The following is a 20,091-nucleotide window of genomic DNA, read 5'->3' as shown; positions in this document are numbered from 1 at the left end:
AATCTAATTCGGAAGAAAATTTCATTTAGGAAAACCACTGCTGGATTCTCCGTATACCATCCGACTCATTCTTGACACGTCAAGTCGTTCGATCACTACTTTCTTGAAACCCACTTTTAACAAAATCATGTTTTGGGTGTTTTCAGCATTTTCTTGTAGCCTTTTTCTCATAATGGAGGACATATAAGAATTTAAGATTAAAACTGTGTTTCTTTTATTCACATTTTGAGCAGATGAAATCCACGGTTTCATGCTCCACTTTAACCCTTGTGCTATCTTAGATGACCCCATCCTTACATTGACGTGTTCTCCCTACCATGACAAAGGTGGATAAAGGTGGAAAGATTTCATGTAATCCATGGACACCAGTGAGGTTCACAAATCATTGAAGAAAAAAGGTTCAGAGCACTGTCTAGTGGGTCTAGATGACCCCACTCCCAATGTTAAAGTGCCTAGGATAGCACAAGGGTTAATTCTAAATCCTCCACTTGCAGACAAACGGATCCACAAACATCTTCCTTTTCCTCGTTTGATCTGGCATCTGGCTCAAAACTGTACTCTGATATTACTCTAATATTTTTTTGCTTCGTTAATGTTAGGTTGAGGTTGTGAGGAGCTTTATGCTAGCGGGAGAGAGTGTAAACAAAGGTATGGAATTTCTGCATTACCAGTTCCGCAACACGAACCAGAGACGAGTTTCTGATGAACTATTGTCGCTCTGCAGAAACTTTGTCTTAAAAAACAACACAGATTCGTGGATTTTGGCTCAAAACTGCATCATCATACTCAAAGAAAATACTGGGAACACTTTTGCAATAGACAAAAACTTGGTTGGAGTTGGATTTCAAAGTGCCTGCGTCAAGAGTTAAATTGAAACCCCCAAGCTAGTGAAGTTGACAAAAGAAGAAGAAGAATCTTAGACTTCAAGATATAAGAAAGATGCTTTTAACAGACAAAAACCTGGAGCCTTTACTCCAAATTTGTGTCTGTTGTGACAGTTGTTCCCACACATCATAAATCATATTCAGCAACCATCTGTCAAATGCTGCAAGGATAATGCTAATAAAGTTGTTCAAACGGTGGATTCATGTTTCATCCTAGTTTTATATTTCTAAAATACACGTTTTACACGTTTTTTTTCTGTGTTTATGCGCTGCTCCTTAAAGCTGGATGAGGCTGAAGATGGTGTCCGATTTTTTAGCTTCCACTTTGACAGTTATGAAAAAGGATAAGATGAAGATAGAACTTTCATTGATCCGCAACAGGGACATTGCTTTGTCACCATAGCTCAAAACACAAAAGGTAATAATAAAAACAACAGATAATAACAGAAATCTAATGAACAAATAACGTCTAAAGCAGTTGCAGATATTTAACGTTAAAGTTAAGGGAAAAGGGAAGTAGAAAACATCGGAAGCCCAATTCAGCCTCGTACAGGCCGGTCTGTGATAATATTGTCTGACATTGAACCGGTCTGTGGTCTGAAAAAAGGTAGAGACCACTGCCATTCATGACCAAGAAGAACAAGAAAATACTGTGTGAAAAAAGTTTCAAACTGAAGCTTGAGAATATCTGGCAGTACATAACATAACTAACCACCCGACCACAACTCAACACACCTCTGTCAATAGTCAACACAAAAACCTAAAGCAAAAGGGAAGCAATTGGGTAACACATCAGTCAGTAGGAAGATAAATCCATATGATTTGCTCAAAAACATAGTTTTTGGATCTGATATTGGCCCTGCACAGACAGTGACATGTCAATAAAACCAGATGCTTCCCTAATAGACACCAGTAAAAAAACTAAACCTTTGGAAAAAGATTGACTGGTTGTCAACGGTTAACTGTGATGAGGTCAGGTCAGTATTGACGGGGATCTTCATGGAGGTCTGGAGGGTTTTGTTGGGATCTGCAATGATTCAGACATTAACTCATGGCTAAAACTGACAGGTCTATTACTACCTACATCCTACGGGCAAACATCCACTCCTAAGCCAGTGATTACTCTGTCTTTAACAAGGCCTTCAATATCCTTTGCAACAAAAACATGCATGAATTCATATGTGCACACTCTCACACCGCCCTCTCTTGATTTATGTGCATGAGAGCCTGGAGGTAGGAAACAGTGTGTTGCACTCCAGACATGTTGACCAGCATATGAGCGATCAAAAGAAGACAGAGAGGCGAGCAGCTCTGTAATTAACACTCTAAATGCATTAGGCTGAAACATCCCACAATAAATCAACATGGAATCATTTGAACATGTACTAAAGTATCTTTTTAAGATGGATCAGTCTGAATGAAGAAACTCCTCCTCAAATAATATTTTCTCAAAAATTTTGAATCCATGAAACACATAATTTAAATCTGTCTTTGACATTAGGGTTTGATTATTTAAACATAACAGTTAGGTATGTGTAAGCATTGAGAATTAGGTACTCCAAAGTGAAAAAAGATATATAAAAAGCATCATTGTAGCCACCATACCATGTAAAAACAGTGAAGTCAAGCAGTGGAGTTTATTTTCTATTCAGTTTTTCTAGCTTTGATCGTGTATTCATGACATTTAACAGACAGGTTTAGTTCCTCAATGGAGTGTCAACCGTTTTATTAAAAGATCCACACCAAAATAGTGTTTTCTGGGGTCCTTACTGTGTTTTTACCGGTAATGTTAGGTTGGATGTGTGAGGAGCTAGGGGAAAGCGTGTAAACAGAGAGGTCTCAGCAACAAGAAGGGCAAGGAGGACGGGGTTGCTCCAGGCCAATGGTCTCACACACAACTTTGAGGTGAACTTCTAATGAACTCCTGCGCTCTGCAGAAACTATGTCCAGGAAAATGACACGGGGTTTTTGATGTGGGCTAAAAAAGTCATAATCAAAATTTAAAAGACCACTAGGGAATCCTTTAAAACCCTTGTGCTATCTTAGATGACCCCACCCTTACATTGACGTGTTCTCCCTACCATGACAAAGGTGGATAAAGGTGGAAAGATTTCATGTAATCCATGGACACCAGTGAAGATCACAAATCATTGAAGAAAAAAGGTTCAGAGCACTGTCTAGTGGGTCTAGATGACCCAACTCCCAATGGTAAAGTGCCTAGGATAGCACAAGGGTTACTAACAGCTCAAAATGCGATCAGAGTGGGTCTCATATGTAACTCATCTGTCACTGCCTCCAAAAAAAACGTTAATGTTGTGTGCATTTACAGCTACAATCATGATAATTACTAAGAACAGCTAGATTTTTACAAAAAATAACCGAAACAGACAAAAAAATGCAATTTAATCATCTAACAAACAGAGTGCGGAAGAACCTCAACAACCTGGCACCTCCTCCTCGTGCCAGAAATCAGTATGTCAGTAATCTATTCCAAGAGGATACATTTAATTCTGTTCTCTCTACTCCAAAATTTTGAGGTTGATTGAGAAACCCACTTTATGCGGGCGGCGTTGTCTTTTTGGAGGACAGAGTTCAGACACAGACTGTCGGGTTGAGGGATCGTCACCAGTTGCAGAATCTCTCTAGACAGAACTGGCAGCATGCAGTTCTGTTGAGATTGTCTGGGGAGAGTGAGGCTTGTCGTGGTGCTAACCTTATAGAAGACCTCTAGCACCCAAGCACTGATGGGTAGAAGTAACAGTCCTCTTTGGGTGTTATCATCCTGAGACGCTCACTTCACTACCTGTCTTCTTAGTTAAAACAGTACTTGGAGTCTCTCCTCGAACAATGCCACAAAATGTGCAGTTTTTCGATTGCTTTACTCAGATGAGGGTCCCATGGCATACCAAATCTTTACACTAAAACTCTGCCGAAAACTCAGCAGGGCCCACATTCATGGGTGCTGCCAATCAAGTGCAGATTGGCAGCACCAGTGAGTACAAAAACAAGGGATAGGCTATGTCTGAATTTCCACCCTAACCCCTAAGTACTAAAGTGAAAGACTATGTAGAGCCCTGAGTTTTAAAAGCAATTCGGACACCATGCTCACTTTTTAATTTTATTTTTCTAAACAGAGAAAATGAAGTAATCGATTTCACAAAGTGAAAATCTAATTTAAAAAATGAGCATTTTGTGACGATCATTTATGAATTCACTGAGTTCTGAAGATAAAAACGTTGATGGTTTATTTAAGAAAAGACATTAAAGTACAACTTTTTTCGCAAATATTAGGCAAAAAATGAGCGAAAAGAGGAACGGGAACTATCGAACGCAGGGGTGGCAGGACAAACCACTCCTCCGGAAGCCAGGGGGGGACAGAAACGGAGACAGTGTAAATTAACCGACAGTCGTGAACTGACTGGAGATTCACCGCAGACGGACCAGAGTAAATTCCGTGTTACGCTGTTTGTCACTCAGTGTGTTGAAACCAATACAGAGTTATTGCATTTGAAGGGAAACTATGGCGAGTTACCTTTTGCACAAGACAATGGTGACATTGTTACAAAAGGTATCTGCCCTTGAGGATTTATTTACCTCTGTTGGTCCTGTTATTAAAATCAAGAGATAACATCCATGGTTGCACATGAAACAGCTGACAAACTAAGACGGATGTTTGCTGCTAGTGTACAACGAAGATTTCAATAAGTGGTGGTGGTGGGTGGCGGGACACTGCACTGAGGTGACCTAAACCTGAACTTGGATTTGTAAGAAAATGAAGGCTCATCAATTAGGCCTCCAGTGTCTCTGCACATGGCTGTTTCTGGTAGTCTTACCTAGCCACACAACAATTAGCCTGGGGGTGAACCATCGCTTGTGGAAACTTGCAAAGTGCAGTGAGCTACATGTCGACCTGACTCCTCATCTGCTGCCTAGAGCCTCTGGATACATGGGAATATTTATTGGGAATAATTTGTACTAATTCTATTTTTCTAAATTTGCCCTGATTGCTTATCATTCTATTAGTTAAGTGGTAAAATAGAAATCTGGCTCTTCCTGTGCAAGCTTGAAAACTAGCTGATGAATGACAATGATGGTTTCCTTTCAACAGGAACGTATCCTTAGTCAAACAAAACAACTGCAAAATACAAACGTTTGCATGTCATAGAAAGGAATATGAAGCATGCATGCCTTGGACTGTTTGCAGAATCATCACATAAAATTTTTTACAACTTCGTAAAACAGTTTCATCAGAGTTGCCTCACATCCTTTCAGGAATTTGAAAAAGGCATCTCTAAAATATTTCCCAGGATGAATGGCATTGTTTTTGCATGTGTTACAATAGTGCATTAGATTTTCTACAAGAAAAGGAATATTACTGACCTCAAAATCCTAGTTTTGTTATGACCTTGTGTATAGAATTGGTAAAAACAGATCTGATTTGCAGGCTATAGACATAAAATGTTCAGTGTTAACTTGTCAGGCTTTCTGCTGCTGAGGACACATATAACTTACTTCTAGTGTTTACATAAGGTGTTCAAGCAGGGCGCGCATTACTCAAGTATTACTCAGTGGAATGGTGTTCTGTTTGATCTAGAAATCATCCGTGTCCGGTATCAGGCTCTAAAAATACACTTTCAGCCTTTTCCTCATTTGTTCTATGAAACGAAGGAACCCCTTTGGGTGCACCAAGGGTCATCCTGTCCGCTTTACAGATAGAAATGTGAAATGCCAATATGCAAGGTTCTTAAATGCTTTGTTCTATTGAGCGTGATTTATGTTGAACTCTGACTATGGCTAATGCATTCTCAAAAGCTCCATTAGTGATGGATGTACCTGAACTTCAACCTGCCAGAGCAACAGTAACTGCTTGATTTATAGTCGCTCGGCATGAAGAGGCAGCGCATTTGAAAAGTCGTTTAAGAGGACCCTGCAGGTGACTTTAAACTGTAGCCTGCATAAAATGCTTAAGTCAAGCTTACAGGGAGTGCCTGGGAACAGATCAGGTCAAATCTGTGCATTTGTTTAGGCGTTCATCCAAGTAAGAGTTAATTAAAGACATTTTTTTTGGCAAATCAGAAAAAGAAAACCTGAATTCGGATAATAGCTGTTTTATTAAGTATATTTAAATACATCAACACAAACCTGTGTATAGCAAAAATAATGTTATACAAACCTAAAAACAACAGCAAACAAGCTTACCAAAAGAGCATAATTTACATCAGAAAAATACTGCACTTTTCATATGAAACAGTTGCTAATAAAGATACATTTGCATAATTAAAACAGGTAATTCCTTAGAATTGACAGCAATCTGTGTATTTAAAGGATGGCCAATCTGAAGTACAGAGTGGAGTGAAATGGCAGGGAGGTACAGAGAGTGCTATGTTAACACAGGTCTAACATACCGATAGGGGTACTCATGCAAAGGCTGCAGGCTGAAAAACGCCTTCGATACTTTCAATGTTCAGCTTTTGTCTCTCTGGCACATGGTGTGATTTATTTCTGTAGTGAATCACAACAGCTCAACAGTCTAAATCTGCTCAATGCTGAAAATGATTCTGATATTTTTATTTAAAAAAAGGAAAAAAACAGAGATTGTTAAATCAATTGCAAAGTAACAGTGAAAAATACTGCTTTACATTTATATATTTATATATCTAAGAGACAATATTATGTTTTGTACTTTTTACATATTTCTACATTATAATACAGTGTATTTCTTGTCACAAATATTGATTTTTCAGCTTAAAAAAACCACAAACCTTTCTCAACCAACTAATAAACACATTTGTTCCTTTGCATTGTACAGAACAGCTCCGATGTGAAGACAGGTCCTTTTATCCTGAACAGTACAAATCTGCATTGAAATTTGGCACTTGACGATAAAAAATATACTGCATTGGAAGGCTGTTTTACCAGCACATCGAAAGCTTTCCTCAGACACCAACAAGGCACCGTACCCACTTTGTTTTACAGTTGATTTTGTTTGTTTTTTTGGCACAGGATTGATTTTTAAAGTACACGGACACACAGGTACACTGACTATAAGGCAGTGCTTTATATTTGGCAGCTTTCGGAGCCCAGAGGCTCGCTTGATCTCTGGCGGCTAAAGAGGACAAGGATATAACGATAAGATTTGTTTTACTGTCTCCTGATTAAGGCTTAACTGGATTCAACACTATGGACAAAAGGTCTTATGTAGCAGTGCAATCAGAGTGTAGGAAGATTAGCTCTTTGCATGATACTTTTTTCCCAGATTACAAAAGAATTCAAGGCTACTCTTGGTAAAGTCTGGACGAAAAGCTAATCAGCTCTTTGAGTAAATGGCTGAAAAAGCCGAACAGGCTTTTTACATTGATCCTGAGGCACTATTAGTTATCAGGTTAACTTAAGTCTTTGGTTAGTTTGTTCCTGCTTAGCTGGCTGCATGGCTCTCTGTCATTAGGAGTGGCCGCTCCTGCTCAGGGTTTGGGTCCATCGCTTTGAACGGGCTGTGACTGTCTGCACTGAGATCTTGAGGCTCCAGCAGAGACTGTTCCCCTCCTTCACTCCGAGCTGCTTCCTCACGCCCCCTTCTCATTCGCTCCTCCTCTTCCATTCTCATTCTTCGCTCTTCAGCCTCAATTTCCTCTGTGGTCGGAATGGAGTTCTTCTTGGGTCTTCCCTTGGGCTTCGTTGGGGCCTCGTGACCTCCTTTGAGCACCTAGAATGACACCCAGACAGTCTTAGTGGACTTCTTTCGTAATAAATAGCAGCAGAAGTCAAAGGCAACGCTGGCTATTATAGTAATTAAGAGAGGACATATTGCTGCTGGCTGCACCTTGTGCACCCATTTATCTCTAACGATCTCAGGTCTTTTTTGTTCTCTGCATTGTTGACCCTTCCACAAAAGTGTTTGCTCTCGCTGCAATCATCATCCGTCAAACCGCATTTTGCCTTCCCCGCTCCCCCGCTCCCTGCCTCATTGCCATCTACCATTCCTTTTTATTGCACTGACTAAAAGCAGTTAACCAGCAGCACCTGTGAGCTGACGTCAAAATTTGGGGCCATATTTTTTCAAATAAACCTTTCTAAGATTTAGAAATTATAACACTGAGATTCTAAGAGGTTCTTTCAGACACTTTTTCAGGCCTCCCTGAGAAAACACAAATTATTCCAAGACATTCGTTCTTGATTGGCACCAACAAAAGATTTCACTGATTTCCTTGTCATATGTTTAAACTCAACATTTAGAGTTGTCTTTGAAATTTAAACAGATTTGGTCCTGTCAAAACCTGTTCTCTTGTCTTTGAGAAAACACTCTTTTGACAGATATTTGGTTTGATAGAATCGTTTTAAAAGGAAAAATGATCGTGCTGCGCTACCTCACAGTCATTTTTGGAGAGCATTTATCCTTCTGAAGCATCACTTCAGCCAATCATTTGGTACCCTGGCCCCTCACTCTCCCCATCTGCTTTTGGCAGTCTCGTCATGTGACAAACTCATGAAGAAAAATGGGGACTTTTCTGCTGATTTTATCTCCATAGCAACTGTTTTATTTTTTAGTCATCTGGGAGTGACAAACAACCCTATAGCTATGTCCGAATTCCCACCCTAACTACACAGTTTACTGCCTAGTAAACTGTGAAGTGCCCTGAATTTTACAAGCAATTCAGACATCATGCTCACTATTTTATTTATTTATTTATTTATTTATTTATTTATTTTAACGGCTGATATGACGTCATCAATTTCAGGAAGTTAAAATCTAATATGAGCATTTTGCGACAAATATTTATGAGTCTATTGTCTTCTGAAGATAAAAACGTTGATGGTTCATTTAAAAAATAGATTTAAATACATTTTTTTGGCAAAAATTGTTCTGACGCAATGCATTGTGGTCTATATTCGTCAGTGAGCATCGATGCACACTGGTTTTGCGCAGAGACTTCTGGGAAATTTCCAGGACACTCGATTTTGGAATTGTAGATACGGACAGCACTACAAAATGGCAAACGCACTATACAGTGCACTATAAAGGGTTAGGGTGGTAATTCGTACACAGCCAATGTCATTTATCGAAGAATCTGCAAAAGTAAACCTTTGGATTTCCTTGGAAACTGTTTTTTTTTTATATATCCACGCCCACCTTCCCAATATGTTGCTGTCGTATGTCATATCGTTTCCTTCAGCTTGAGCAAATTATTCATGTTTTACATTTTCCCAATGTTCCCAGTAACATGTGCAAGCAACTGAGCAAAGCTACTTTTACGAGCGCGCCACACAAACGCCGTTCAAAATCAACAACTTCCAAGTGATACTCAAGGAGTGAGGAGGCGACAGATCAAAATCCCCATTTTAAATTTGCAACTGGTACTTCAGGGGTCGTTTTTTATTTGGAAAATTAAAGATGCCAGCCACTTCCCTAAGTCAAAGGTAGACAAAAATGTGGTTCTGGTTGTAGCTTTAATCTGGTAGTATGTGTATGAGATTTGGTAAAGATCATTTTAACAAGAGGTTCATTTTCCCATATTGCTCAAAAATGTGAAAGTTGACCCAAAGCTTTAGTTTCATTAGCTTTTTTTTTAGCACCTTTAAGAGATTTTGGCCCCATCCGTATTTTTTATGGTTTTTCTCCTGTGATTTTTTACATACCAAAAATTTATTTTCACCTAGGAATGTACAAAATGTGGTCATGTTGAGCATATGGCATTTTTGCTCAAAGGTGCAGTAAGAAAGAAGAATTTTAAAATAATATGGTCCTAATAAGTTGTAAAGGATTATTTTAAAAAACAAACTCACCATTTTCTTCCATTTCATCCGCCTGTTCTGGTACCAAGTCTTCACCTGAAGCTGTGTGAGCCCCAGGGACTGGGCCAGGTCTAACCTACAGAACCACAAGAAAAGTCAGCTGCACATTAGCCTCAGGGACTGTTCACATCCACAACAGCACGTATATAACCCTCCAGCGTCTTTCATTTACAGTGCAACACTAAAATACCGATGCGGTTGAATTGACTCATCGTTTGCCTTAAATGTAGATTTGCTTTTAGCTAACCTCATTTGACCTCTGCTGTTTATTTTCAGACTCAAATATCCCACAAGAAAAGTGTTTACTCAGATCAACTTTTAGTTATACAGATGTTACATAATCAGGGTGAAATTACATCATCGGAAAATTTGAATTTCATTGGGAAAGAGAAACATCTAACAAAAAGCCTTTAGGGGGAATTCTGGATTAATGTCATTCAGTTTTTCATCAGTGTCTTAAAAGCAGAAATCTATTTAAGTCTGCTAATATTCAGTAAAAAAAAAAAAAACATGTACGACATCTTTATTAAAAAAAAAGATCACATATGCATGTTCCCTATGCCTGAACTCCAGCAAAAAAACAACATTCAAAAACAGAAATGCAGTCTATCCTTGTGTCTTTTTTTGTAACTTCTGATCGTCTTTTTGTTTCATTTTATGATTTGTCATCTTGAGTGTTATGCTTCATTCACACCGGGCTAAACGCTCGATCGTTGACTAGCCCCAGGTGTTCAGACTGGACTATCGTTACCCGATACTAATGCATGTTGGAATAAGCTTGGTGTGAAATGTCAAAGCGTTGCAAATCTTGCTACAGACCAGACTTTTTCTTTCATAGCTCTTTTTCAATATTAGAAAGACTTGGTGTCATAGAATTCCAGCTGCAAACCGCAATTATTAATTTCTCCTCCATAGTAAATTTTCAAAGAGTTGGTACTTCTGTGAATTAAAAGGGACGCCATCCGTACGTCACTACCAAATCTGAATCCCTGACAGGTCAAAGATCGACCTGTTTTTCCTTTCCAGGCGCGCAGAGCCTGAAAACAGACTTAAAACTCGCATAGCTGCGCGTGCACGTGAGAAGCCCGAAACGCACATTTATGTGCGCTTACATAGACTTTTCATTGGGAGTGGTCCCTTGAACGCGGGCGGGGTGAATGTCACCTAAAATGCTATTAGTGCAATGACGTGTGCTTTTAAATGGTTATTGTGAATTTGTGTATCATATGCTGAACTGTCATTTGTTTTTTGGGGAAATTTTGATTTCACTGTTGTTGTTTTTTTCTTATGCAGCTGCTTGTGAATAAAAAATACTGTTGAGTTGTGTAGTTTACATTTAATCCATCATGTTCACCATTTCTTCTTCCTTTTTTCTCCTTTTTTTTGGCTAAGTCAATTCGATTTGATGTGAACAATGACGTGACAGGGTAAATAAACTGTCACTGGTTAAACAGCTGTGATCTGACTTCAGCCTGAAACCATTGGGGGATCGATTCGTTTTGACCCACAAGAGGAAGTGCACACCAATAGAAAACACTGAGGTTTCTAATATCCTTGAATCCGACATCAGCGCTCGAGTCTGACACTGTACACCTGCTGCTAAAGAGATGTGCACCGAGGTCACAAATCCAGTCACAACACTTTAATCTGGACAATTGAGAACAAAATCCCAAACGCATCTACCACATGTGGCGATGCATGACTAATTGGTCTATTGGTTGGTTTGAAACGCAATCCTCAGGAAGTGTAAGATAGGCTGAACAAAACATCCCTGTTCAGAGCGAGGGACTTATTGATAGCTGTTTTTTAAGTAGGATTTCCTCTTCCTTGGTCTTTGCCGGGTCTTTAAAAGTCAGACGTAGGGTTTTATTTTTTTTATTTACTTCACGTCCACCAAGCCTCCAGGGAACTAACTTATCTGAAGGGGAAACGAGAATCTAAGACTTAGTAGACGTGATCTAGAAAACAGACACACGCAAAAAGAAATCCCCGGGAGTTGCAGAGCAGTTTCCACCTGCTCATATCAAATGGAAGAAAAAAAAAATAGCACCATTGTGTGATGCAAAACATCAGAACCAAGTCCATCAAATATCCATCACACATGCATAATCTATATAATGTGAAGCAACTGGAGGCTTGGAAAATTAATTGTCTAAATGAAAGAACCCAATTATTTATGGTCATTGACTATCTATGAAGAGAGGAAACGCATCATGCTGTAGCAACAGCAGTGGAGTCACTCCCTTTAGGCTAAAAAAAAAAAACAATAAAAATAACTCATCACAAAACATATTTTAATGAGGCTGGTGACTATGTTCAATATAACGATACTAACAGATATAAAACAGCAAAGTAAATGAATTAAAACCAATTTGTGAATTACTTTTTGTTTTGTTTTGACGCACCACATGCTTTCAGAGCTCAAAACCACCTTGACCCAGAGCCAAGAAAAGGACAAGAAAAGTACGACTGTCTTTGAGTCATAAAATCCCAGGTTGAGCACAAGCCGTGCCCTTTGAAGTTATGAGAGGGTTCTCATGTGGATGTTTTTGTTCCTCAAGCTGGATATTTAATTAATTTTAAACACAGCCCAAAAGAAAAAAAGAAGAGTGGTATTTTGACAGGACGCTGTATTTTTGGCTCAGCTGTTTACACGGGTGGTTGGTTTGGATCAATGAACTGCGCTCTGCCTACAGGGCTTCTGCTTCAAGAAGAGACACGGAGTCTTTCAAACACCTCAAGGCAAGCCAGGATGGGCTGCATTTAATAATGCATCGTGGGACTTTGCAATCACGCAATCTCCGTGCATTCAACATAAAAAGTTAACAACACGTTGCATGACTTACTGGATGCATCCTATAATTTCCTTTTTTTTTTTTTCTTAAATTCCATGAATATGAACATAAGGTGGACTTAACAGCTCTCTTTGCTTCATGCAAAGGTTCACAAGCAGTTGAAAATTCCTGCCCGGCAGGTTTTTACTGCATTTTCGGTTCAGGTTATTATGGAAAAGCAGTTCGCCAGTTGAATATAAAAATAAGGTCCACAATAAAACAGAAAAATATGTTTTGACGCTGAAATCGGGGTCTGAAAACATGACCTTGAGCATGGAAGCAAAAAATACTGGCTTCTTTGCTTTTTTGTGGACAGTTTAATGTGGAGTGATTGGCAGTGAATGACTTAGCGCTCTTGTTTTGCTTGTCCTTCTCTTTTCGCTGACGGAGTGGAGCGGCAATCAGGAGGTTCGGTTGACCACTTGCATTTGTGACCTTTGGGTGTGCGTGCAGGCTGCACACTTTCAATGTGCTCTTTGGAAGTCATATACAGTACTGCAGGTTGAGTGGCATTGATATGAGCTTGGTAGCCTGAACATCAGGTTTATCCAATAACTGCAGAACATGTTTAACATATCATTGCTTTGAGGTCTTCTATTTTTCTTGGCTCGATTTTTTTTTTTTCCTTTTTTGTGTGGGAGGAACATTCTAGGGGTATTTAGATTGTGATTGTCGGAACTTTTCTGACCTGTCAGGTGTGGAGAGGTACTTCTGCTTCTGGAACTTCTTCTCCAGGCCCATCAGCTGCAGCTCGGTGAAAATAGTGCGGCTGCGTCTGGGCTTTTTCAGGCGCGGCGTGCCGCGCTCCGTCTCCGACTCGCTGCTGATGCTGTGTGGCGTCTGGCTGGGTGAGGGTTCGGAGCCCCGCGGAAGCTGCGGGGAAATCAAAGGCAGGTGCGAGTGGACTGCGCCCGGAGAAGTCGGCCGCGGCAGGTGGGGGGGCATGTTGGGCGGCTGCCGTGTGATGACTGAGATGAGTGGGTAGGCACGCAGTGATGAAGAGCCTGGAAAACATGTCAGAAAAAGAAGAAAAAAAACCTCTGAAATGACATTAACCATCCCCCTGAAGGACTAACTTGTGCTTTTCTTTTTAATATCGACCGCCTTTAAATTGTTGAGACAGGTTCATTTTTAATTGAGCTGTGTTTTTGTGGAAAGGTTTGCGATTTTGACCTCTTACACATAGAGGCCTGCGATCTCAGTGATGCAAACAGCGTTTAACACGGATCCTCTGAACCCTTCACATGACTGATGATTTTTCAGAGGTCACTAAAACAATTAACCGGCTTTCCCGGCACAAAACTCCACACTGGCACACGATTAATCAGCACATGGACACAGAAAAACCATGATAAAAAAAAAAAAATCCTATTTCCATATCTTCCTCAATTACTCATACTCAAACAGAAACATGTGAGCCAACAAATGCTGCAGACGCCTGAATCAATAAAAAAAATTGTGTTCGTCTGGAGACGAGGTGGAGAGGTTAAGGACCTGGAGGTTGTGACATAGTGGTTCAACCAAAGTGATTAAACTGTAATACTTCAAATAGAAAAGCTGTCCCTGCAGTTGCAAACAGATATTTGCTCATGGGGTGACAGGGATCAGGACACAAAAAAGATCGATGGGAGGAGGTAAAAATGTGCCTCATAAACTATCAAAAGTGTACAAAATGAATCCCTTCTTTGTTTTCCTCTCTAAACTGTTTTCATTTCTACTTTTCTTCATAAACTCAGGTGTGTGCGCGCAAACAAAATAAACTTTCAGGTATGCATTTCCCCCCCCTAAAAAACTACTGTAAGAACTTTAGATAGTCACAGTCAATGTTTTCCTGTTCACACACATCAACCATCCCTTTGGGCTAATCATGACATCATGCTAAAGCACTGAGGTCATCCCTAATCCCCGACTGTTAGATTGCTAGTTTGCAACAAGTCTCAGCAAGAGTATGTCTTTTCACATATTTCACGCTCTTGCACTCCATTTCTACCTTTCAGTTTGTCTTCTTCTCAGCCGTTTGGCTCAAGTCAGACCTGTCTTCTTCATCTGACCCTACGTTTTGTGCTCCTGGAGTTGGGAATTTTACACAGACGTATAATGATTTGTATATTTTTTTTTTTAACCTGCAGGTCAAGTGCCGCTGGTGTATTTTGGAAGGAAGAAACTTTAGTTTGACCTCACAAATCTCAGGAAACCTCCTGTTAGCACAAAGCGCCCGAGGGTGTTTCTGGACAGTCTTTCACCGGGACTGAGCGCTAGGAAGAGGGGAAGACTGAGGGCAAAGAAAGAAATGTCAGCAGTCCCGATGACTTTCCACTGACAGCGAAGCCAGCACTCTGACATGTTGTTGACAGCGCCAGTGTCCTGTCAATAGTCTACAAATAAACTGTTTGAGTAGCTTCAGGAACGCAACTCAGTGTTCAGTGTTGCTATACGAGAATATAAATAAGTATATATATATATAAAAAAATTATATATATATATATATATATATATATATATATATATATATATATATATATATATATATATATATATATATTTTTTTTTTTTTTTAAGATTTCTTATTGATTCATTTCTTTTTTCAAAATGTTACATTACAATTTAAAAACATTGCTTTAAGCAGAATTAAAAAAGAAAAAAAGTATCTTATTACACTAATTTAAAATGTATTCTTTTATTAGCTCCTTCATAATCCACTTTATTTCCTGTTATTTAAAAAAAATATTCTTCAACCTTTTTTTCTGTTCAAGGTGATAATAAATAAAATGAAGTCCTGGATTTAGTGCACGTGAATAAGCAACATATGGCATGAAAGGGTTCAATTCTTTTCAGAGCAAATAAATAAACAACATTTTTTTCTGACTGTTGTGTGGGTTTTTTTGTGTTTTTTTGCTGACATGAGTGAATTCCCTTGAGATAGTCAGAAATGTGTTGGCCCGTTGAAGCCACTAAACATGCAGGTTATGAACTTGTAAACACCTGCTCTCCTTTATAATGTCTTTTCTTCCTCTGAAACTTTTTTTGAAAGGAAAACAGGAATGTGTGCTTATCTGATTAGATGGAAAATCTACAAAAAGTTTTCATATGATGTGTTTAAATGATCCAGTGGCAACAAAGCAGCTGGGGGAAACATGCCGTTTCAGTTCTTGTCTTGCCCTTTAATCCCTTTCCATTTGAACGTCTTGCTTTCCGGAGAACCCACAATAGTAAAATGCAATTCACTTATGAAATATTATTGTACATTTATGAACAAAGGAAATAAATGTTTCCATCACCTTGAAGCATGAATTTCTATTTTAAAAAAAGTAGCTTTTGCTTCTGAGAGAAAGACACATTCTAGAGCAGAGCTTGGAAAAATGACGGCTGTCAAACATCGTCCTTGATGGTAAACAGAAGGTGTTTGCACACAGGTGTTTTTCAGCCTTTTCAAGTACAATTTCTGCTTAATGGAGACTTTATCGTCTGCGGCGGATTAGACTTGAAGATGGGATAAAAAGTTTTTCCTCACACGGATTTCTTCTTTAAGCCTGTGCTGCACAAGCTTGTGTGGAGCATCAGGCTTTTTCCATGCACATAATAGGTGGATGTGTGTATGTATTTGTCATTATCTTGTCATGGGAGATTACAGCACAGTTGATGTTTAAGCTGGCTCATGGCTTTTAGATAAAACCACTAAGAGCTCTGCTGGGTTGCGCTGAAAGACGAGCAAACCACATGGAGATGCGCATTGCTTTGCATTCGGCGGTAAATGGAGGCTTTGTGTTTGTGATCTAGCTAAACCTGCAAAATAATAATATTGAACTGAAAGGAATGACTTAATAATAATAATAATAAAGGGAAGATATGTGCCCAATGATTGAATAAAACAAGAACAACCTTGCTGTGTTCACTACGATATTCAAGGCATCACCTCTCAGGGTTTAAACAACGTAGAAGCCATTGCTGTTCAGGAGCCACGCAGGACCCAACAACCAAACATCCGGGACCAGCAGGCTTGCCAGCTTCTATATCAAGCCCCAAAAGTCATTGATGTTCTGGAATATACTGTGTCTCACACCCCTGTTGCTACAAATAAGTGGTGGGCCACTTTTTCGTGAATCGCAGAGTGGGTTACTCTATCCATTGGAAAAGATGGCTGCTAAAGCCCGGGCTACAGTATCCAACCGAACTGTCTCAAACTGATGAAGGGATCGCTTCGCCTATTTTTATCCAACCATCACTGTCATCATCAAATTGCAGTGGCTGTCATTTCAGACTTTTGAGCAATTACCCTAATGGTTACTGGAGTGAGCATCTTCTTTTCTGCTTTCAGGTGGATTGACAATCCAAGATGATAATATATCTAAACACCTGTGTGAAAATGCTGAATGTGGCCTGGGGTTAGTTCAGGATATCCATCCGTGCCAGGTGGTTTTGCAAGCATGCATCTTTTCTTTCCAGCCTCTTTCTTTGCTGTTGCTCTGGCACAGGTCACATTTTGTGACTGATAACAGCACCATCCGTGTATCCAAAGATATCAGAGTCATCAGGGAAAGTCTTTGGATTTGCACAAGTGTCATTAACCAACACAGAATTAGCGGGTTTTCTGGTTGGCTTCTTATGGACTTTTATTAGGGTGTTTAATCGCCTCCTAAGGCATTTGTCGTTTGCGTTCTAACAAAAGCCCTCAAGCATCCCTGCTTGTTACCGTTTCTGCCTTTTGGGAACGCGGATCATAGAAATAAATGGAAAGAGAAGAAGTTTATCAGGTGAAAAATATAGATTAAAAAAAAAGGAAATAGAAGCGCAAAATCAGAAAATTTGATTTTTAAAAATGCACAAATCCACAAAATAAAAGATCTAAAAAAACAAAAAAAAATACTACTTTTTGTACAAAGTCTATTAAAAAAACGCAATTTATAACAGAAAAATTGCCTCAAATTTTTAATATTCAGATTGATAAGACTTTTTAAAAGCTTCGCTAAACAAAAACAAGCTGTAGCAACTATAATTTTACAAAATAAAATAACAATAAATATAAAAAGAAAGGCTGTCAATAAATAAATATCTTATAAATGTTAGTTTACTGTGTTTTTATTTATTTATAAGTCGGAAGACAGATGCGCCTTACCCGGACACGAGTGGAGAGGCTTCGGTCGAACCACCAGCGAAGGGCACACCGAGTAGAGAGACAGTTTCTCAAAATAATCACACGTCTCCCTGGACAGAATCTCGTCGATCATGAACGTCTTGTAGCGTCGCCTGACAGCCTTCAGCTGCCCGGGAGAGGAGAGCCTCAGCTCGGCTTGGCAGTGCATGGTGTGTGCGTGCGCGCTGCGCCCCGAGTCTCCGCTGCGCCAAAAAGAAAAGAAGTGTCCCTTTTTTTTTTACGAATGTCTCGGCCTAAGAGGGTCTGTGAGGGCGAGGGCTGGAGCTCATGCGTTTGAACAGATCATCGTAGGATGTCGAAATGCTGTTTTTGGTTTGCTTTTCCTCTGAAGTGGTCTTCAACTTGAGTTGCGCAGAGCGCGTCAGTGGCACTGAGCTGTGCGCTCACACCCCGCGCTATATAAACCTCCCTTTACTCATCTCCGCAGGCTGATCCACGCGCGCGCGCTCTCTCTCTTCCTCACTCAAGGCCACGAACACTCCTCGACCCACCACGCTCACTTAACTTTCTCAACTTTTTCAACTCACATCCAGGGTTCATCAGATTAAGTCTGGAAGGAGGATGCGCGCGTTTTATTTCTTCAAAATGTCTGTAAAAACACAAGTTTTATTTTTATTTTTTTTTATAAATGAATTACTTAAATGAGTTTTCACATGAGGCCACAAAACAAAAGGCCAATCAAACATTTAATAGGCTATAGTGAGTCTAAAACAAATGAAAGCATTCACAATTTTATGTTTAAGACAAAGTGTAGGCTATTTTATTTCCATTCATCACAACTTTTTTTACAAGCTATAAAACCCCAGTGGAAACAATCATATTTATTAATAATAATCATCACAAATAGAAGTTTTTTTTTAAGTATTTAATTGGTGGGCTTTATGGTGAGCCACCGCAGGTGACGTTTATTATTAATCAACAGTTCGAGGAAACTCTTTTTGTTCCGCCACAGAACATTTAGAACACAGCCTTGAACAAAGAAAAAAAAGCGTCTATTAAACTTTAACACACTATGGTTGACTACATAAATAAATAAAAAATGGTGGTGGTTGAAGGTGTGCGCACATTTTATGTTTTGTCATAAAACAAAAGAAACTATGTTTTTTGTTTTTGTTTTCTAAAAACTTATCAGCTAAATGATTTATTCCGCTCATTGTTTCCTTATTTTAGAATTTCATGACTTTTTATTTAAAATGGCTCCTTTGAACACACACTTTTACATCAGAACTTTGTTTGTTTTGTCCAGAAAAGTCAGAATTTCGATCGTAAACCAAATAAAAAAAATAAAAATAAAAACTCGTCACCTGAAAGAAAACAACACAACAGAAGAGTTGTATATTTTATATGTGCAGTCACAGTGGATTATTTAGGAAAATGAGGCGGAACCACGAGGGCCCGGTTGGGAACACATGTCTGGTGGTGCGTTCACGGACCTGCAGCGCGTCAGTTTTGCTGTTGACAGCCCCAAAATTGAGACCACAGTCTCTTTGCCTGCTGAACGTTTTTTTCTTTCTTTCTTTAATATTCAGTCCGTTTATTGGTGAATAAGAGAAGCCATTATCAGGCCTCGTTACTGCAGCACCAGGAGTCACTGCTGCCAGATGATTTGCTTTGAGGCGTTTTTGCATGGGGGCCAGGACAGGCTTTGTGGCTTTTTGGAATTGGATCATTTCAGAAGGCTCGCTTCTATATTAATCCACACAGCAGCGGCTACTGAGTGGCCTCTCTAATCCACTCACCCCGGGGCAAGAGACGCCACGCAGATCAACCAATTTAAAGAGTTATGCCACAGGCAGGAGCTGGATGAGGGCCTGACACCAAACTGAGGACATACAAGTTCAGAGCGCTTTGAGGAAGCATCAGGATGCAATCAGACTCCTGCAAGATTACTCTGAAAACCTGCTGCTTTTTCACAAGATGGACATGCAGCTGCGCTTTTGCAGCTTTATTATTTAGGGGTATTGCTGTCCGTGCTGCATGGAGCCCGCTGTTGGTTGCACAAACACTCCGGGCAGATTATGACTTCGGCTGGGACATTAGCTGGTTTCATCACCACTGTAATAAGCAAAGACGTAAAGACACAGCAGCCGGGACACCAGAGCTGAAAATCTGATCGCAACGTGAGACGTTAAAGCTCCAAGTGCTGCTAATTCTAGGACGGGGGGGGGTATTAACCAGCACCCTTGACCCCACCCACCTCCACCCCCGCAACCTGTAAACTGATCAAAACCGGTTCCACTTGTTAAGTATTGTGAGGAAATAAAGCTGAGTATAATTGCATGCTGTCAGGCGACAAAGAATAGTTGTCAGATCCATGTGATGACTTGAAAGCATCCTGAGTAGAAAGGTCAAACATAGGAGCTGCTCATGAGGCTCAGATATATTTAACATCTTAATTGTTTCAATAAATGGATGCGTGTGGCGCCACCTG

At 39.7% G+C, this 20,091-nt stretch overlaps 1 protein-coding gene across 1 annotated transcript; it reads right to left on the bottom strand.

Moving 5' to 3' along the window:
* Window positions 1-5,976: 5,976 nt before the first annotated feature.
* On the bottom strand, window positions 5,977-18,063 carry barx2 (BARX homeobox 2). The gene is made up of 4 exons (XM_004075900.4): window positions 17,622-18,063; window positions 13,197-13,512; window positions 9,666-9,750; window positions 5,977-7,587 (listed from the first exon to the last, which is right to left on the bottom strand). Exons 1-4 carry the CDS (start codon window positions 17,806-17,808, stop codon window positions 7,300-7,302), a joined length of 876 nt encoding a protein of 291 aa, XP_004075948.1. The 5' UTR covers window positions 17,809-18,063; the 3' UTR covers window positions 5,977-7,299.
* Between the last annotated feature and the right edge of the window lie 2,028 nt (window positions 18,064-20,091).

Source organism: Oryzias latipes, chromosome 13 (genome assembly GCF_002234675.1).
Source record: "Oryzias latipes chromosome 13, ASM223467v1".
NCBI classification, from domain to species: Eukaryota; Metazoa; Chordata; class Actinopteri; order Beloniformes; family Adrianichthyidae; genus Oryzias; species Oryzias latipes.
The sequence above is the reverse complement of the archived record's forward strand: the minus strand, read 5'-3'. Positions and strand labels throughout refer to the sequence as shown.

Excerpts from the sequence above, each read along its gene's own strand:
- barx2 (XM_004075900.4), bottom strand. The coding sequence starts at position 17,808 with ATGCACTGCCAAGCCGAGCTGAGGCTCTCCTCTCCCGGGCAGCTGAAG. Across the intron at positions 13,513-17,621 it reads GCCTCTCCACTCGTGTCCGG|GCTCTTCATCACTGCGTGCC; the intron begins GTAAGGCGCATC and ends CATGTTTTCCAG. Across the intron at positions 9,751-13,196 it reads TACCTCTCCACACCTGACAG|GTTAGACCTGGCCCAGTCCC; the intron begins GTCAGAAAAGTT and ends GTGGTTCTGTAG.